This window comes from Leucoraja erinacea, chromosome 9 (assembly GCF_028641065.1).
Source record: "Leucoraja erinacea ecotype New England chromosome 9, Leri_hhj_1, whole genome shotgun sequence".
Lineage (NCBI taxonomy): Eukaryota > Metazoa > Chordata > Chondrichthyes > Rajiformes > Rajidae > Leucoraja > Leucoraja erinaceus.
Genome location: NC_073385.1, coordinates 24538715 through 24554407, shown reverse-complemented (window position 1 = coordinate 24554407; position 15693 = coordinate 24538715). Strand labels below are relative to the sequence as shown.

Here is a 15693-nt window from a genome sequence, read left to right as displayed (position 1 = left end):
TACCTTCAATTTTCCAGTATCTGCAGTTCCATCTTAAACACCATGTTTTACTCTTGTCTGCCCTGGTCCTTTCCCATACTCTTTTCACACTATACCTCTGTCCCCCGCACTTTCTGCTGGATTCCCTTCCCCCTACTGTTTACCCCTCCCCTCCCCATTACCTCTCATTCAGTTCTTTTTTTTTCACCTCCTATCTTTTTCACACAGAAGATGATGCGCATAAGGAACAAACTGCCTAGGAAAGTGATTTAAGTAGATACAATAATAACATTTAAAAGACATGTAGACAGGTACATGGGTAGGAAAGGTATATAGGTATATATATGGGCCAAACCAATAAATGGGCATTAGGAATTCATAGCCAAATTAGCCTGAAGAGTCTGTTTCCATTCTATTTTACTCTTACTCTGACGATGACTCTTGCTTTCCTATCACATTCCAGAATCTGCAGCCTTTTATGCTCCTCTACCTGGCTGTTGTTTGCTAATTAACCCCCCCTTAAAGGCAGTCTGAGGAAGGTTCCAACCTGGAACATCACCTATTCATTTTCTCCAGAGATGCTGGTTACTCCAGCATTTTGTGTCTTTCCCTCCTCAAATATATCCACCAACACTTTCTAGCTCCTGTTCCACCCTAACGTCACCTCTTTATACTGGCTACTTCCTTCTGGTCTTCAGTCAAGGTGAAGAATCAGAACCCAAAATATTGACTGACCATTTCCCACCACAGATCTGGTGTGACCTGCTGAGTTTTTGTTACAGATCTTAGCATTTGCACTCTGTTGTGGCTCGATGAACCTGTGGAGTTATCAATCACTGAAGGCAATTGAGGCCAAATCATTAAATGTATTCAAGTGGTAGTTAGTTCTAATTCTAATGGCCAATGAGACAAAAAAAATGATACAGGGAGAGAACAGGAACGAAGTAGTGAACCTCGATAGATTAGCCACAATTATATTGAATGGTGGAGCTGGAAAAAAAGGAAAAATGGCCAATCCCTACTACCAATTGCTATATTTCTACATCAATTTTTTATGTTCTTAATGTTTCTTTTAACTGCTACCAGCTATCTTAAAATCTGATATCTACCATTTCATATGTAGGTTTTAAAGTAAGCTAGTATACACAACATTGATACTTTAAGAAGAGTAAGGTGACGTGCCTCGATGACTATCGACCAGTGGCACTAACGCCAGTGGTGATGAAGTGCTTTGAGACGTTGTTCATGGAGCAAATCAACTCCTACCTCGACAAAAACCTGGACCCACTGCAGTTCGCTTACCACCACAACAGATCAACGGTGGATGCGATCTCGCTGGCCTTCCACTCCGCTCTGGACCACTTGGACAACAAAAACTCATATGTCAGGTTGTTATTCATCGATTACAGCTCGGCATTTAACACAATCATCCCCTCCAAGCTGGTTACCAAACTCGCAGAACTGGATCTCTGCGCATCCCTCTGCAATTGGATCCTCATTCACAGACCACAGTCTGTTCGTATTGGTGGAAATGTGTCAGCCTCGATAACAATCAGCATGGGAGCACCTCAAGGCTGCGTGCTCAGCCCCCTGCTGTACTCACTCTATACTCATAACTGCCTAGCCAGTCGCAGTGCGAACTCCATCATCAAGTTCGCTGACGACACCATTGTTGTGGAACGTATCACTGATGGGGATGAGTCAGAGTATAGAAGAGAGATCGAACAACTGTCCATATGGTGCCAGCGCAATAACCTGGCCCTCAACACCAGCAAAACCAAGGAACTGATTGTGGACTTTGGAAGGAGTAGGAGGGGGACCCACAGCCCCATTTATATCAATGGGTCGATGGTTGAAAGGGTCAAGAGCTTCAAATTCCTGGGCGTGCACATCTCTGAAGATCTTTCCTGGTCCGAGAACACGAATGCAATTATCAAGAAAGCTCATCAGCGCCTCTACTCCCTGAGAAGATTACGGAGAGTCGGGTTGTCAAAGAGGACTCTCTCTAACTTCTACAGGTGCACAGTAGAGAGCATGCTGACCGGTTGCATCGTGGCTTGCTTCGGCAATTTGAGCGCCCTGGAGAGGAAAAGACTACAAAAAGTAGTAAACACTGCCCAGTCCATCATCGGCTCTGACCTTCCATCGAGGGCATTTATCGCAGTCACTGCCTCAAAAAGGCTGGCAGTATCATCAAAGACCAACACCATCCTGGCTACACACTCATCTCCCTGCTACCTTCAGGTAGAAGGTACAGGAGCCTGAAGACTGCAACGACCAGGTTCAGGAATAGCTACTTCCCCACAGCCATCTATTAAACCTGGCTCGGACAAAACCTTGATTATTAATAACCCATTATCTGTTATTTGCACTTTATCAGTTTATTTATTCATGTGTGTATATATTTATATTATGGTATATGGACACACTTATCTGTTTTGTAGTAAATGCCTACTATGTTCTGTGTGCTGAAGCAAAGCAAGAATTTCATGGTCCTATACAGGGACACATGACAATAAACTCACTTGAACTTGAACACTTGAAAACCAAAAAATGAAGCCATGGTAAATGTGCCAAAATTCAAATTCTATAGATTAATTCTTAGCCATTATGAAATATGGACTTTTGGTATAATTAGAGCATTTTTTTAAAGTACAATTTAAATGAATTCTGCAATATTTGGAATAACCTATATAATATTTTACAGTGCAAGCAATGACCAATATGTCTATCAATTACAAAAGAAATCCAAGATGAAGAATTGGTCGAATGTCAATAGGAAACCGGTAGGAACAAATAACTAATTGTTTTTAATTAAATTATTACCATGCTTAACAGCGCAAAAACCATATATGATTATTCTTATTTCAGAAACAAACATTTTTAATGACTCCATCCAGACTTAAATCATCACATTTACCTCATAAAGGTAAGAACTTGAACTTTTATATAAAGATTTCTTATTTCAAATTTTTCTCACATGTCACCAGGGGCGCCGGGGAGATGGCCTACCCTGCCGGCAGTGTTAGTTTTTTTCAACTTTTTGTTATTTTTAGTGTCTGTTTAAAGTTTGTTTTTATGTTCTTCAGTTTGTTTAATGTGGGGGGTGGGGGGAGGGGATCGGGGGAAACTTTTTTTCAAGTTCTCACCTTCCTGGAGATGTGATCATTTTTGGATCACATACACCGGCGCTGGAGCTGGGAGCCGCCTCGGACTGTCGTTAACCGCACCGCGGGGCGCGGACTTACCATCGGAGCGTATCCCTTGCCTGGGATCGCTCCCACCACGACCACCGTGAACTTACCAACAAGGGCGCGAAGTATCGGGAGAGGCAAGTCGGGAGCTCCAACGCCGCAGACAGTTCGTCCAGCCCTGAGGCAAGGTTCGATTGCCCGGCACGGGGGAGCTGACATCCCCCCCGATGCAAGAGCTGAACGCCTCAATGCGGAGGGCCCAAACACCGCCGGCTATGGGAGTTAAGATCGTTCCGTCAAAGGAGGGCTCGAGGCCCCTTGCCAAGGAAGAACAAAGGCAGAGACTTGAACTTTATTTTGCCTTCCATCACAGTGAGGAATGTGTAGGAGTCACTGTGGTGGATGTCCATGTTAAATATGTTTTTGAATCTGTTGCTTTTAATTGTATGACTGACCTGGCCAGTGAAATTCCTCGTGTGTTGCAAAACATACCTGGCGATAAAATCAGATTCTGAACTAAATGTAAAGGCGAGTATGGCCTTTACACCAGGAGGTTGCTTTCACGGAATGTGGAAAGTGATGGCAAAGCCAATATTTATTAATTGCTGCCTGAATAAAGTAACTGGTTCAACTATTACAAAGGTCAATTAAAAGTGAAACACGTTGCAAGTTAATTGAAATTTTAATTATACCAGATAGAATAAGATACTATTTTTCAGTAAGAGCAGAAGACCACCACTGAAAATCCCTTCTGTAAGGCAAATAGGACAACCCAATTGTTAATTCTCATATTACTATTAATAATAGTTTTTGAAATTTACCTTTCATAAGCTTTGGATGCAGACCAATTCCAGCTATGACTAGTGTTCTTAATTCATATTTTAGGATCAGATGTCTGTATTATCCCAGTTACATTATTGTTATGGGTTTGGAGGGCCATTTTCAGGTCAGAAGACCAAGGCCTAAACTGAAGTCATTGTCTTTGTGCATGGTATGTGTAGAGGCAGCTGGCCATACAAATGATGTAAAGCAACGTACCACAGATGACTTGAACCAAATTTTCTTTGCAAGCAACCAGTGTAAATAAACCGATTCCTAAGGCTGAATCCATCAGTGAATCCAAGATTAGTGTTTTGGAACATTTATAGTGAGGTCCAGCACTAAACACTGATTCCAAACAGAATCACCAGAATAGTTAGGTTGCACAATGAGAGTCATTGAAATATTCTTAAATAGAAACTTCTTTCCTGAAAATCAAATGCTCTTAATAACCGTTGAAACTGAAAATCTGTTTAACACGTGATTGTTTCAATGCAGCTTCCTTCAATAGCAACACCCAAACAAAGTTATTGATTTGAGTAATTGGTCCTTCAAACTATATTTCATAATTTGTGTATTCCAGCAATGATATTGGCCTACAGCAGGGGTCAGTAACCTTGCTCTGCAGAGGGGCCAGGAGACATGTCTATGAGCATATGGCGGGTCACATCTATCACCATAGTGTGACACTTGGTGTAGTTTTTCGTGTTAGTTTTAATGTTTTTCAATTAGTTTTCTGAAGTTCCCCAGTCCCTCGTGTGCCCAGGGAATGACTGCAGTGCCCAGGTCGGCTCGCCTGCCCCGGAACTGGCTGTAGTGCCCAGATCGGCTCACTTGCCCCGGGACTGGCTGTAGCACCCAGATAGTCTGCGTGCCCTGTGACTGGCTGCAGTTCCCAGGTTGCTAAAACTAATTGGTGGGAAAAAAATTACACCTGCGGGCCGGATGATCTCGGGTTAATGGGCCGAATCTGGCCTGTGAGCCTTAGGTTGCCGACCCCTGGCCTACAATCATCTGCTCTAATTTGAAAATGGCTTTCCAAACCCTAAAGTTTGGCCATCCTGGCCAAATGTTTATTGCAGCTCTCAGATCGGCACACTTGCCCCAGGCCTGGCTGTAACATCCAGGTCGGCTCGCTTGCCCCAGGTCTGGCTGTAGCGTCCAGGTCGGTTAGCCTGCCCCGGGACTGGCTGTATGCCCAGGTCGCCTGCATGCCCCGGAACTTGCTGCAGTTCCCAGGTCGCCTGTGTGCCCTGAGAATGGCTGCAGTGCCCAGGTCGCGAAAACTAACTGAACAAAAATACGCCTGCGGGCCGGATGATTTCAGGTAATGGGCCGAATCCGGCCCGTGGCCCGTAGGTTGCCGACCCTTGGCCTAAAGTCTTCTGCTCTATTTTGAAAATGGCTTTCCAAACCCTAAAGTTTGGCCATCCTGGCCAAATGTCAACAATACTCAGGTAAAAATGAAACCAGTGTGTTACTTGAAGTGCCAACTAATCTAATAAAGAAAACATGCATAAGTCTAGATCTAATTCTCTGCCAGACTACAATTATATGTAACTTAAGATTTTGTATTTTTCAGGCCGACAGAAGTCCAATATAACTAATCTATTCCAGGATAGAGTAAACCTTCAATCAGACGACGAGAAGGAGGATGAAGATTATTATTTTTCAAACTCTGAATAGATTTTAATTAATAAAGTTAAAATACTTACATTCCGAGTACCTAATTTGTTGACAGGGACACTGAAATGTAATTATATTTGGACTGGAATTCGATTTGTGGTCGCTTTTGTTGATGGTTTTTAAATAGTGAAAATGTATATAAAATGTATATAAAGATTCATTCATCAAATTTTAAGTGTTTTGTAACGTTTGTTAAAAATGAGATATAATATTGTTTCCTAGTATAACAGTTGCTCATAAACTTGTACTTAGTTTCTGATTGATCAATCTTGATTGCTTTTAATTTTATTTGCCTCTATATTCTATGAATGTGCTAACCATCGGGATCCTCTTGTTTAATTAGAACTTGGCTGATATGCTTTGTGCACCATGTGATGAACTGTTACAGCAGTTTGTGCCCTTAGCTTGTTATATTTACAAAGGTGGAGCTTGCTTTAATAATAATAATCACAAGGTTAATAATAACAATTATATCATCTAAAACCTGTGGATATATTAATCTGCTAATGTTTCTTGAGTTTGAAGAGCAGAATTATCAACTTTGTGCACTCTTTGATAAAAGTGTGCAGAAAGGATGGGACTTAGTTGATGGTGGAGTATAGCATCACATTCCCCCGAGATGGAATACATATTGGCACATTCTGCTTCATTGGCAGTGACATTAATTGTTTTTATTATGTTAAGAGCATTGAAACTTATTAAAGTAACAAAGCTGCAGCTCATTTAACATAAAAAGAAATGCTAATTGTTCCATGGAGGGATATAAATCTTAGTTTTTTATTATTATTCAGCATGCAGGGATAAATCTAAGTCAGTCATTTTAAATTGTTTTCATTGGTTTTTTTATTCATGATTTGAGACAATTTATGCAGGTGCTAACTGAGAGGTAGGTTGCTAAATGTAACCATAAAAATGTAAAACATTTTCTTCAAATTAAGTTAAAACAATAGATTACTGAAATAATTTACTCTTTGGCTTCTTAAACAAAGCCACACCAACCAGGCTGTCGGATAGCATTCAATCCTAATCGTATAACTTCACGGTGTACAGGGTTGAGAAAAACACAATCCTCCATTTATTAAATGTTACAGTCATGGAAAGGCTTCAAAGAAATATTAAACAATAATTTGCAATTACAATAATTGTTCTGGACATTCTCTTGAGTAGAATTCAAGCAAGTTGAGCATTTCTTTGCTAGATATTTGCTAGAGCCTTTTCTGTGCCATTATTACTTGGGGGAAGTGCGAATAAATAACATTTGAACAAAGTATGCTATAAAATAAAAGGCTAACTACATTAGGGTATTCTGGTTATGTTCCTGGTTATAGTTCACAACAAAACAGTTTAAATTGGTCTTTAGACCTGTTATTTTCATTACTATTCCAAGAAAGCACAAAATTTAGCCAACATATTTATACATGAGCTAAGTTTGCAGAGAAACAGTAAATAAAGTTTAACTATTGTATATAGATTTGTTTTAGTGTAACGCACCCTGATATTTTTTTTTTAGCCAAATTAAGCTTCCTACTTCCATAATCCTTGTAGAATACCTGAAGTAGGCAAATCACGAACATTGACAGTAAAAGCTTGTTGGGAACCTGGCTTGTTGATATTGTTGGAAGGAAGTTAAATGAATTTGTTTCTTGAGATTGATGATTATTAACAGGGAAGTACTACTTAATTTTTCCCCTCAAAGTAGATAGTAAAATGTTATAAATGTATGAATCGACAGAATGAAATAGGTTATAACAAATAGACTCCTTCCTGGGCTCTGCATGGTTCAGGATCTGATATAAAAATTATTGTTTTATTGTTTCCAAGTTGTACAAACATGGAATAGGAATATTTGCTTGGAAACACCAGATAAGGTAACTAGGTGTAAATTGTATTTGGCTTAATTCTAAAAAAATAACAATTTTCAAACAGATTGATGTATAGAGCAAAAATGCATAATTTCCCTGCTATTAAAATGCAAAATAAGCATTTCCTTCATTCAGTGACTGCATAAGAAAATACCTTGACCTAAAGGTTGTTCCATAACAAAAATGTTAATTTGACTGGTCTTTTACTTTGGACAAAGAAATACATTTGCGCACTAGATTTCTCATCCTAGAAATCTTGGTATATCTTTGAAAGAGACTCGTGAATTTAAGAAAAGGAACTCACATTTCAAGAGTGCATGGATACATTGAACTTGCTTTAAAAAGTACATAGTGATCCTATTAGATTTCCAGTTCTCCCATAAGTACTATGCTTGATAGTAGTTTCTCTGTATCTTTACATGTGCCTGCAAATAAATGCAGAATAAGAATACTGTCTGTTTAATTATTTTTAATTGTGCGATATTTATTGTTTAATATGATGGCATTGCACAGTCTACCTGTACTCCAGAACTTTTTTGTGTGTAATTGCTAAATCTGTCCAATGAATAAATATGCTTGGATATAGTTCATAATTTTGGTTAATTAATAGAAACTGGCCTTGATTTGTATTCCTTGTGCAAAGGGTGTGTGCAGAAGATTGCAGCAGGTAAATAAAGATTAGTCACAAAACATTTGTAGAAAAGGGACAATAGGTCGAGGTTCCAGTGTTAAATTAAGAAAATAAATCTAACTTGGCTCTCTAAAGGAAATGTATTGGCAAAGAATGCAGTGATACGAAGATGCGAATGAACAACTAGCAATTAAGCTTTTGGTGCATGATGAATAGTTATAAGTGTAATTGACCAAGAGGGGTTTTGAAGTTGAGATGAATGCTGTACGTGCTATGGATTCTATAGGGGGGTTGCACGTAAGGTCACCGGGTCATAGGGCTCGACGCACGGAGCCGCTAAATCCAACTGGAAGACATCCGTCACTTCCGGTATATGTTATTAATGCTAGAAACGCATACTTTCCTACCTGTTAAAAACCGCCAAAATGTTGAATTTTTGCGCTGAAAAAAATTGTGGGAGTCGGGGTAAGTGTGAGAGACATGTACCCAACTTTAGAATTCCAAACGTGAAGCGAAATGAAGGTATAGAGAAGCGAGAACTGAAGGGACTACAGCAGCTAAAGTGCTTGGTAAACATTGAAAATGTTGGGAATTATCGCGTTTGCTCACTGCATTTCATCAAGTAAGGCATTATTTGTGTTTTTTCGTGATTCCTTTGGTATCTAAAAATTCTCAGAAGTGATCAATCTGACTGTAAATTGTTCTTCAGATGTTGTCATTTTGTATGTAAAAACCCACGAGAACCATGGAAGATTAAAAAAAATTACAGCCAGATTTATCACTTTTAGATGCCAAAGGAATCAAGAAAAAACACAAAAAATGCCTTACTGTTGATGAAATGCAGTGAGCAAACGGCCAATGTTTGCTCAGCACACTGTCTGTTGTTGTCCCTTCAGCTCTCGTTTCTATCTACCATCATTTCTCCTCACTTTTGGAATTCTGAAGTATGCTAAATGTCTCACACGCTTATCTCAATTTCCATAATTATTTACAGCACAAAAATACTTCATACTTCACAAAACAGCGGGTTTCAACGGGCCTGCTACGCTGGAAACAATGGGAAGTGCCTACCTGCAGTTCATCGCGTGTAATCCATTTGGAGTAGCGTAGCAATAGTACGGGTCATGGGTCGTGACCCGACTGCCGTGAAACCTCCCTATTGTAAAATGCCATTGTCATTTGAATGAATCAGCACCAAAGCAACTTTTACATTTTCCCAAAAATTAGACAGTATGCAAAGTAGAAATTTTGTTTAACCAATTTTGAATCATCTATTCTAAAAAAGAATGTTTCGGTCCGTACATTTTTTTTAGAAGATATTGACTATCTCAAGGCCTACAACAGATTGCAGAGAATGTAAAGGCCTCTTGGTTACAGTGAATTTAGGTGGCAATGGGGAAAGATTGAATAGTTGAGAATAGCTAGAAATGAAATGGAAAGAGTAAAAACTGAAAACATTGAGCAGGCCAGGCAGCATTTGTGGAAAGAGAAACAGTTAATGTGAAGTCAGTTTCTCTTTCCACAGATGACACCTGACCTGCTTAATATATAATGAATGCTTCCAGCAACAGCTGTTCTTTTAATTTCACTTGCTATCCAGCGTAGCAAGCAATTTGAGTGAGGAAACGTGTGAAGTAGAACTTGCTTTCGAAAGTGAAATATTAGAAATTCCTGTGCACTTTAAATGGGGGTGGGGGGAGGGAGGGTGATTTGCGGTATCTAAAAGGAAACTCTGGGTCAGGAATGGAGAAGTGGTCAAGGCAAAGGCTTTAGGATCTGATTATTTGGGTGGGTGGCAATAGTATTGGAACATCAATGCACTATAGCATGGGTCTGGGATTTTAAAGATATCTGGTTGATGGGGACAAGGGGACGGTGGTGGGGGTTATTCTCATGTTAGGGAAACTTTAAGGGTCAAAGGATTTAAAGATATCCTAATCTGGAGGTGTATTAATGCCTAACTGAGGAATACCAAACGATGGTTGTTCCCAAGGTAACTGACTAATTTTCCAAAAGTACTCGGGAATATTGCAAAGGAATGAAAATGCAAAGGGGCAACCTGTTGATGCTGAAAACATTGTGATGCTTCTCTGGAGAAAGTAACATTTCAACTAAATAGCACAGGAAAAAGAAATGTAGGTGAATCTAACCCCAATGGTTTTTTTTTTGAGGTGGGGGGGGATGCTGAGGTACTGTGTGAGCAGTGAACTTTTGCTGAAATATAGGAAATCTAGAGGTGAGGTATTCGGAGATTGGTCTGGTTGTAGATTGGAGAGATTTTCCAGGGTATTTTCAGGTAGAGGGAATGGAGTGGTGACTTTTGAAATGTCTCTGTCCTCCCAAACATAGGAGAAGCGATGCCTCATGAAAGGGCAATGAGGAGCCTTAAATTGAATAGGAGAGTCCAATGAGAGGGAGGTTCTAAAAAATTGAACTTCGTTTTGATGTAGTAAATCATCACTACCTTGAGCACAAACATTCAATCCGCTGCAAATCTGAAATTGGCCAAAAATATATTTGAAGCAATAGCTTAATTTACACCTGGAAAATTAAAACTGGATCTGTGCAGTGCCTGAAAGGTTAACAGTTAGCTGAATACAACTCATAACATGTATATCGTCATACCTGATTTGTCCCTCTCTACCTTGTTGTGACCATTGAATTCTTTCTTTGATCTTCATTTTCTTTGTAGCTGGATTGCTATATCCCGGATGGTTTAATTGTATTCACCTATGGGTGACCGACCTGGATAGCAGGCAAATATTTTTCACTGCATATCTGTACACGTGACAATAATAAATCAATAAAAATCAATGTGAAAAAGGCATTAACCATTAATAACATATTCCCCTTCGAGGTCAAATAGTACCAATACACACTTGGACTGCCATGGAAGGGTGAGACTGCTGGATGCAGCGCGAAAGACCTGAACGTTATCAGTTGGAAGGTTGTCAGAAGAGAGGTCCTATATTACCTTGGGTTGGCCAGGAGACCCACTAGAGCCCGTGTACAAGTCTGGTAGATGGTAGCTACAACTGCAGTCTCCAGACGTGATGATTCACTCAATTGATTAATACGTAATTTGTTTAGAACACGTCAAGAGTGTTTCATTGTCATATGGTCCAGATAGAACAATGAAATTCTTATTTGCTGCAGCACAACAAATTATGTAAACAATATAATAAACGAGAGGGAAAAAAGTAGAAGTGTATATATATATATATATAACCAGTCCCTGCAAACATGTAATGTCCCTGCCTTCTTCAAAGTCTCCATTATTGTCCCTGTACCCAAAAACGCAAGGATTACTAGTCTTAATGACTTACAGGCCTGTCGCACTGACCTCTGTAGTCATGAAGACACTTGAAAGGCTTGTGCTGCCCAAGCTGAAAAATATCACGATCCCCCTGCTGGACCCTATGCAGTTTGCATATTGGGCCAATAGATCTGTGGATGATGCAGCCAACCTGGGCCTGCACTTCATCCCACAGCATCTAGACTGCCAGGGGACCTGTGCCAGGATCCTGTTTGTTGATTTTAGCTCTGCATTCAATACCATTGTGCCAGAGCTACTACACTCCAAACCTTCCGAGTTAACTGTGCCTGAACCCCTCTGTCGGTGGATCGCCAGCTTCCTGACAGACAGGAAACACCATGTGAGGCTGGGAAAGCACATCTCGGACCTGCAAAAGCTCAGCATAGGAGCACCACAAGACTGCGTACTCTCTCGTCTACTCTCTCTACACCAACGACTGCACCTCCACAGACACCTCTGTCAAGCTTCTCAAGTTTGCGGACGACACAACCCTGATTGGACTGATCCAGGATAGGGAGGAATCTGCCTACAGACAGAAAGTGACACAGCTGGTGTCCTGGTGCCATCGCAACAACCTAGAGCTCAATGCTCTTATGACAGTGGAATTGATTGTAGACTTTAGGAGAGCTCTCACCCCACTCACCATCAACAACACCACAGTCACATCTGTGGAGTCTTTTAAGTTCCTGGGAACCATCATCTCCTTAAGTGGGGGGCTACCATTGACTCCACAGTCAAAAAGGCACAACAGAGGATGTACTTCCTAGGGCAGCTGAGGAAGCACAATCTGTCACAGGCAATGATGGTCCAATTCTACACGGCCATTGTAGAGTCTGTTCTCACCTTCTCCATCATGGTCTGGTTTGGCTCAGCCACCAAGCATGACACCTGGAGGCTGCAGCGAATCGTCCGATCAGCTGAGAAGGTTATTGGCTGCAACCTTCCCTCCATTGATGAACTGTACACTGCAAGGGCCAGGAAGCGAGCGGGCAAGATCATCTCTGACCCCTCTCACCCTGGCCACAAACTCTTTGAATCACTTCCCTCTGGAAGGCGACTCCGGACTGTCAAAGCTGCCACAGCCAGATATAAAAAGTTTTTATCCACGAGTAGTTGCTCTACTCAACAGCCAAAAATCTGTAGCCTCCCTTTGATCTGGTATTTTGTTGGTTCACATGCTTGTTCAATGGTGTTTTATCATTAATGTTTTATTATTATTAATGCTTAGTGTGTTCTGTGCCATTCGTAACTGTCACTGTATGTCATGTTGTTACTTGTGGGCGGAGCACCAAGGCAAATTCCTTGTATGTGAATACTTGGTCAATAAACCTACTTACTTACTTACATTTTCAACCTCTCACTTCTGAGGTTCTCACCTGCTTTAAGAGGGCATCAATAATACAGGTGCCCAAGAAGAGTAAGGTGACTTGCCTCAATGACTATCGACCAGTGGCACTAACGTCAGTGGTAATGAAGTGCTTTGAGAGGTTGGTTATGGTGCACATCAACTCCTACCTCAACAAGAACTTCGACCCACTACAGTTCGCATACTGCCACAACAGATCAACGGAGGATGCAATTTCACTGGCTCGCCACTCCGCACTGGACCACTTGGACAATAAAAACACGTCAGGCTGTTGTTTATTGTCTACAGTTCGGCGTTTAATATCATCATCCCTTCCAAGCTGGTTACCAAGCTCACGGAACTCGGCCTCTGCTCATCCCTCTGCAATTGGATCCTCGACTTCCTCATCCAAGTCTGTTCGAATTGGAGGAACCACTTCATCCTCAGTAACAATTAGTACGGGAACACCTCAAGGCAGCGTGCTCAGCCTCCTGCTTTACTCACTCTATACCCATGACTGCGTAGCCGGACATAGTGCGGACTCCATCATCAAGTTCGCCGACGACACCACTGTGGTTGGACGAATCACGAATGGGGACGAGTCAGAGTATAGAAGTGAGATCGACCGACTGACCAAATGGTGCCAGCACAACAACCTGGTTCGCAACATCAGTAAGACCAAGGAACTGATTGTGAACTTTTGTAGGGGAAGGATGAGGATCCACAAGCCTGTTCACACCAATGGGACGATGGTGGAGAGGGTCAATAACTTCAAATTCCTGGGCGTGCATATTTCCGAAGATCTTTCCTGGACCCAGCACAATGGTGCAATTATAAAGAAGGCACATCAGCGACTCTACTTCCTGAGAAGATTACGGAGATTTGGCATGACGAAGACGATTCTCCTAAACTTCTACAGGTGCACTTTAGAGGGCATTCTGACCGGTTGCATCGTGGCCTGGTTCAGAAACTTGAACGTCCTGGTGTGAAAAAGACTACAAAAAGTTGTGACCACTGCCCAGTCCATCCAAAGACGGCTTTGACCTCCCCACCGTCGAAGGGATCCATCATAGTCACTGCCTCAAAAAGGCAGACAACATCATCAAGGACCCACCATCCTGGCCGCACACTCATCTCACTATTGCCATCGGGAAGAAGGTACAAGAGCCTGAAACCTGTAACGTCCAGGTTCCAGAACAGCTTCTTCCCCACAGCCATCAGGCTATTAAACATAACAACTAATAAGCTCTGAGCTCTGAACTGCAAAAGACTATTATTATTATTATTATTGCACTATATTTGTTATTTATTGAACTTTTTCTCTTTTTTTTTCGCTTCCCCCGTTATGTACTATGTTTACATATTCACATATTCTGTTGTGCTGCAGCAAGTAAGAATTTCATTGTCCCATCTGGGACATATGAAAATAAAATACTCTTGACTCTTGACTTTCACAATTGGATTAGGAGCAATTTTGTGTATTATAAACAGTACAGTTGAAGCTACAAAAATGAAGAATTATTGAATATCTTCTGCTCTTCATGTGTAAGTGCCGTTAGAAACCACTGGGACAAGAACCATTTGGTTGTCTTAGGAATTATGACTGCAGGCTCATTGTATTTATCAGTTAGTAAGATCGGGAGAGAAATGGTAGATAGAATTTATACCCTTTGCAGGCAATATCTGTTTCTTCTGCGTGGCTGGGGGCAAAGCTGTGGATGTTGAGCAGGGACAACTGCTAGTGTAGGAGAGTGTTAATGTGTAGGGATTGCTGGTTGGCGCAGCCTCGGTCGGCCAAAAGACCTGTTTCCGTGCTGTTTCTCTGAAACTAAATTATAAATAAAATCCTTATTAGAATTCGTCACTCAGCTTTAAAAAATACCCAAAGACGGCCACCACAGCTGTCTCGGGTGATGAATTCCAGATTCACCACCCTCTGACTAAATAAATTCATCCTCACCTTTCTAAAGGTACATCCTTTTATTCTGAGGTTGTGCTCTTTGGTCCTAGACTCTCCCATTTGTGGAAACATCCTCTCCACATCCACTCGATCCAAGCCTTCTACACTTCCACTCTATCCAGGCCTCTCATTATTCCTGCCCTTGTGCTGTCCTGTTCTACGTATGGAAATATGCTCATCAGCAAAGAGCCTATCTTTGCCCCCTGACCCCTGAGTGACTCGTTATGGCCATAACAATAGCACTATTAATAGTCTTCCCATTGGTGTCACTATTAGATCATCCAAGACTTTTTTTAAATTCTCAGTGCTGAAGATACTAACACTGGACTTTGCAGAATATTCAATCGAGTTTATTGTCCCATGCACAAGTACAGTGAAGAACCATCCAATGGTAGTTTTATTTTGATTTTGTAAAACAAGCCTCGCAAGTTGTCAACAGACTAAGCAGCGGGTTGCTTGTTGTACAAAGTTCGACAGTGCTCATAGATTGCACATTTGAGCAAAACTAGGCGTTGCTCGATTGACGTGTGAAATCAGAGGCGGGGCGTGTGGGGAATGGGAATTTTGAAGACAATATTGCAAGGGTACAACACAAGTACAGTGTTTGCAGGAAATGTAAATGCTACTATTGAAGCTGTAACTAGCTGATAAAAGCCTCATGGCCCATGTTTGTACATGAAAAGCGTGATCAGAAGAGGAAGATAACAATCCCAACGCAGTCAGCGTGGAGTGGCTTTTTTTGTGAACACGGACACGACCATGGTATTTGTGATGTATATGTAATGTAAATGCCAGCGTCCCTTGAGGCGAAGAGCAGAAGCTGGCAAATGTCCTGTGCCTCGTGACTGAGGTCAAGTGACCAATAAGTTTCAGTTCGTTGTAGAATAAACTCTTCTTACAA

The 15693-nt window shown here is 41.2% G+C and overlaps 2 protein-coding genes across 7 annotated transcripts in view; one reads left to right on the top strand and one right to left on the bottom strand.

The window, feature by feature from the left end:
- mis18bp1 (MIS18 binding protein 1) overlaps positions 1-7344 on the top strand; it is a 58973-nt gene extending 51629 nt beyond the window's left edge. Inside the window, exons 15-17 of one of the 2 annotated variants that reach the window (XM_055640373.1) lie at positions 2687-2765; positions 2851-2908; positions 5575-7344. In XM_055640373.1, the coding sequence (XP_055496348.1) occupies positions 2687-2765; positions 2851-2908; positions 5575-5678 (241 nt within the window). In that variant the 3' untranslated portion in view covers positions 5679-7344. The remainder of the gene's footprint in view (positions 1-2686; positions 2766-2850; positions 2909-5574) is intronic. The other variant, XM_055640374.1, reaches the window with a different exon arrangement.
- Positions 1-15693, bottom strand: part of im:7136021 (uncharacterized) — a 168711-nt gene that overhangs the window by 152056 nt on the left and 962 nt on the right. The window contains exons 2-4 of one of the 5 annotated variants that reach the window (XM_055640378.1): positions 10797-10949; positions 9243-9327; positions 1282-1340 (exon numbers count right to left, since the gene is read on the bottom strand). The gene's annotated coding sequence lies outside the window, so the exon portion shown is untranslated. The remainder of the gene's footprint in view (positions 1-1281; positions 1341-9242; positions 9328-10796; positions 10950-15693) is intronic. The other 4 variants (XM_055640382.1, XM_055640380.1, XM_055640381.1 and 1 more) reach the window with 4 other exon arrangements.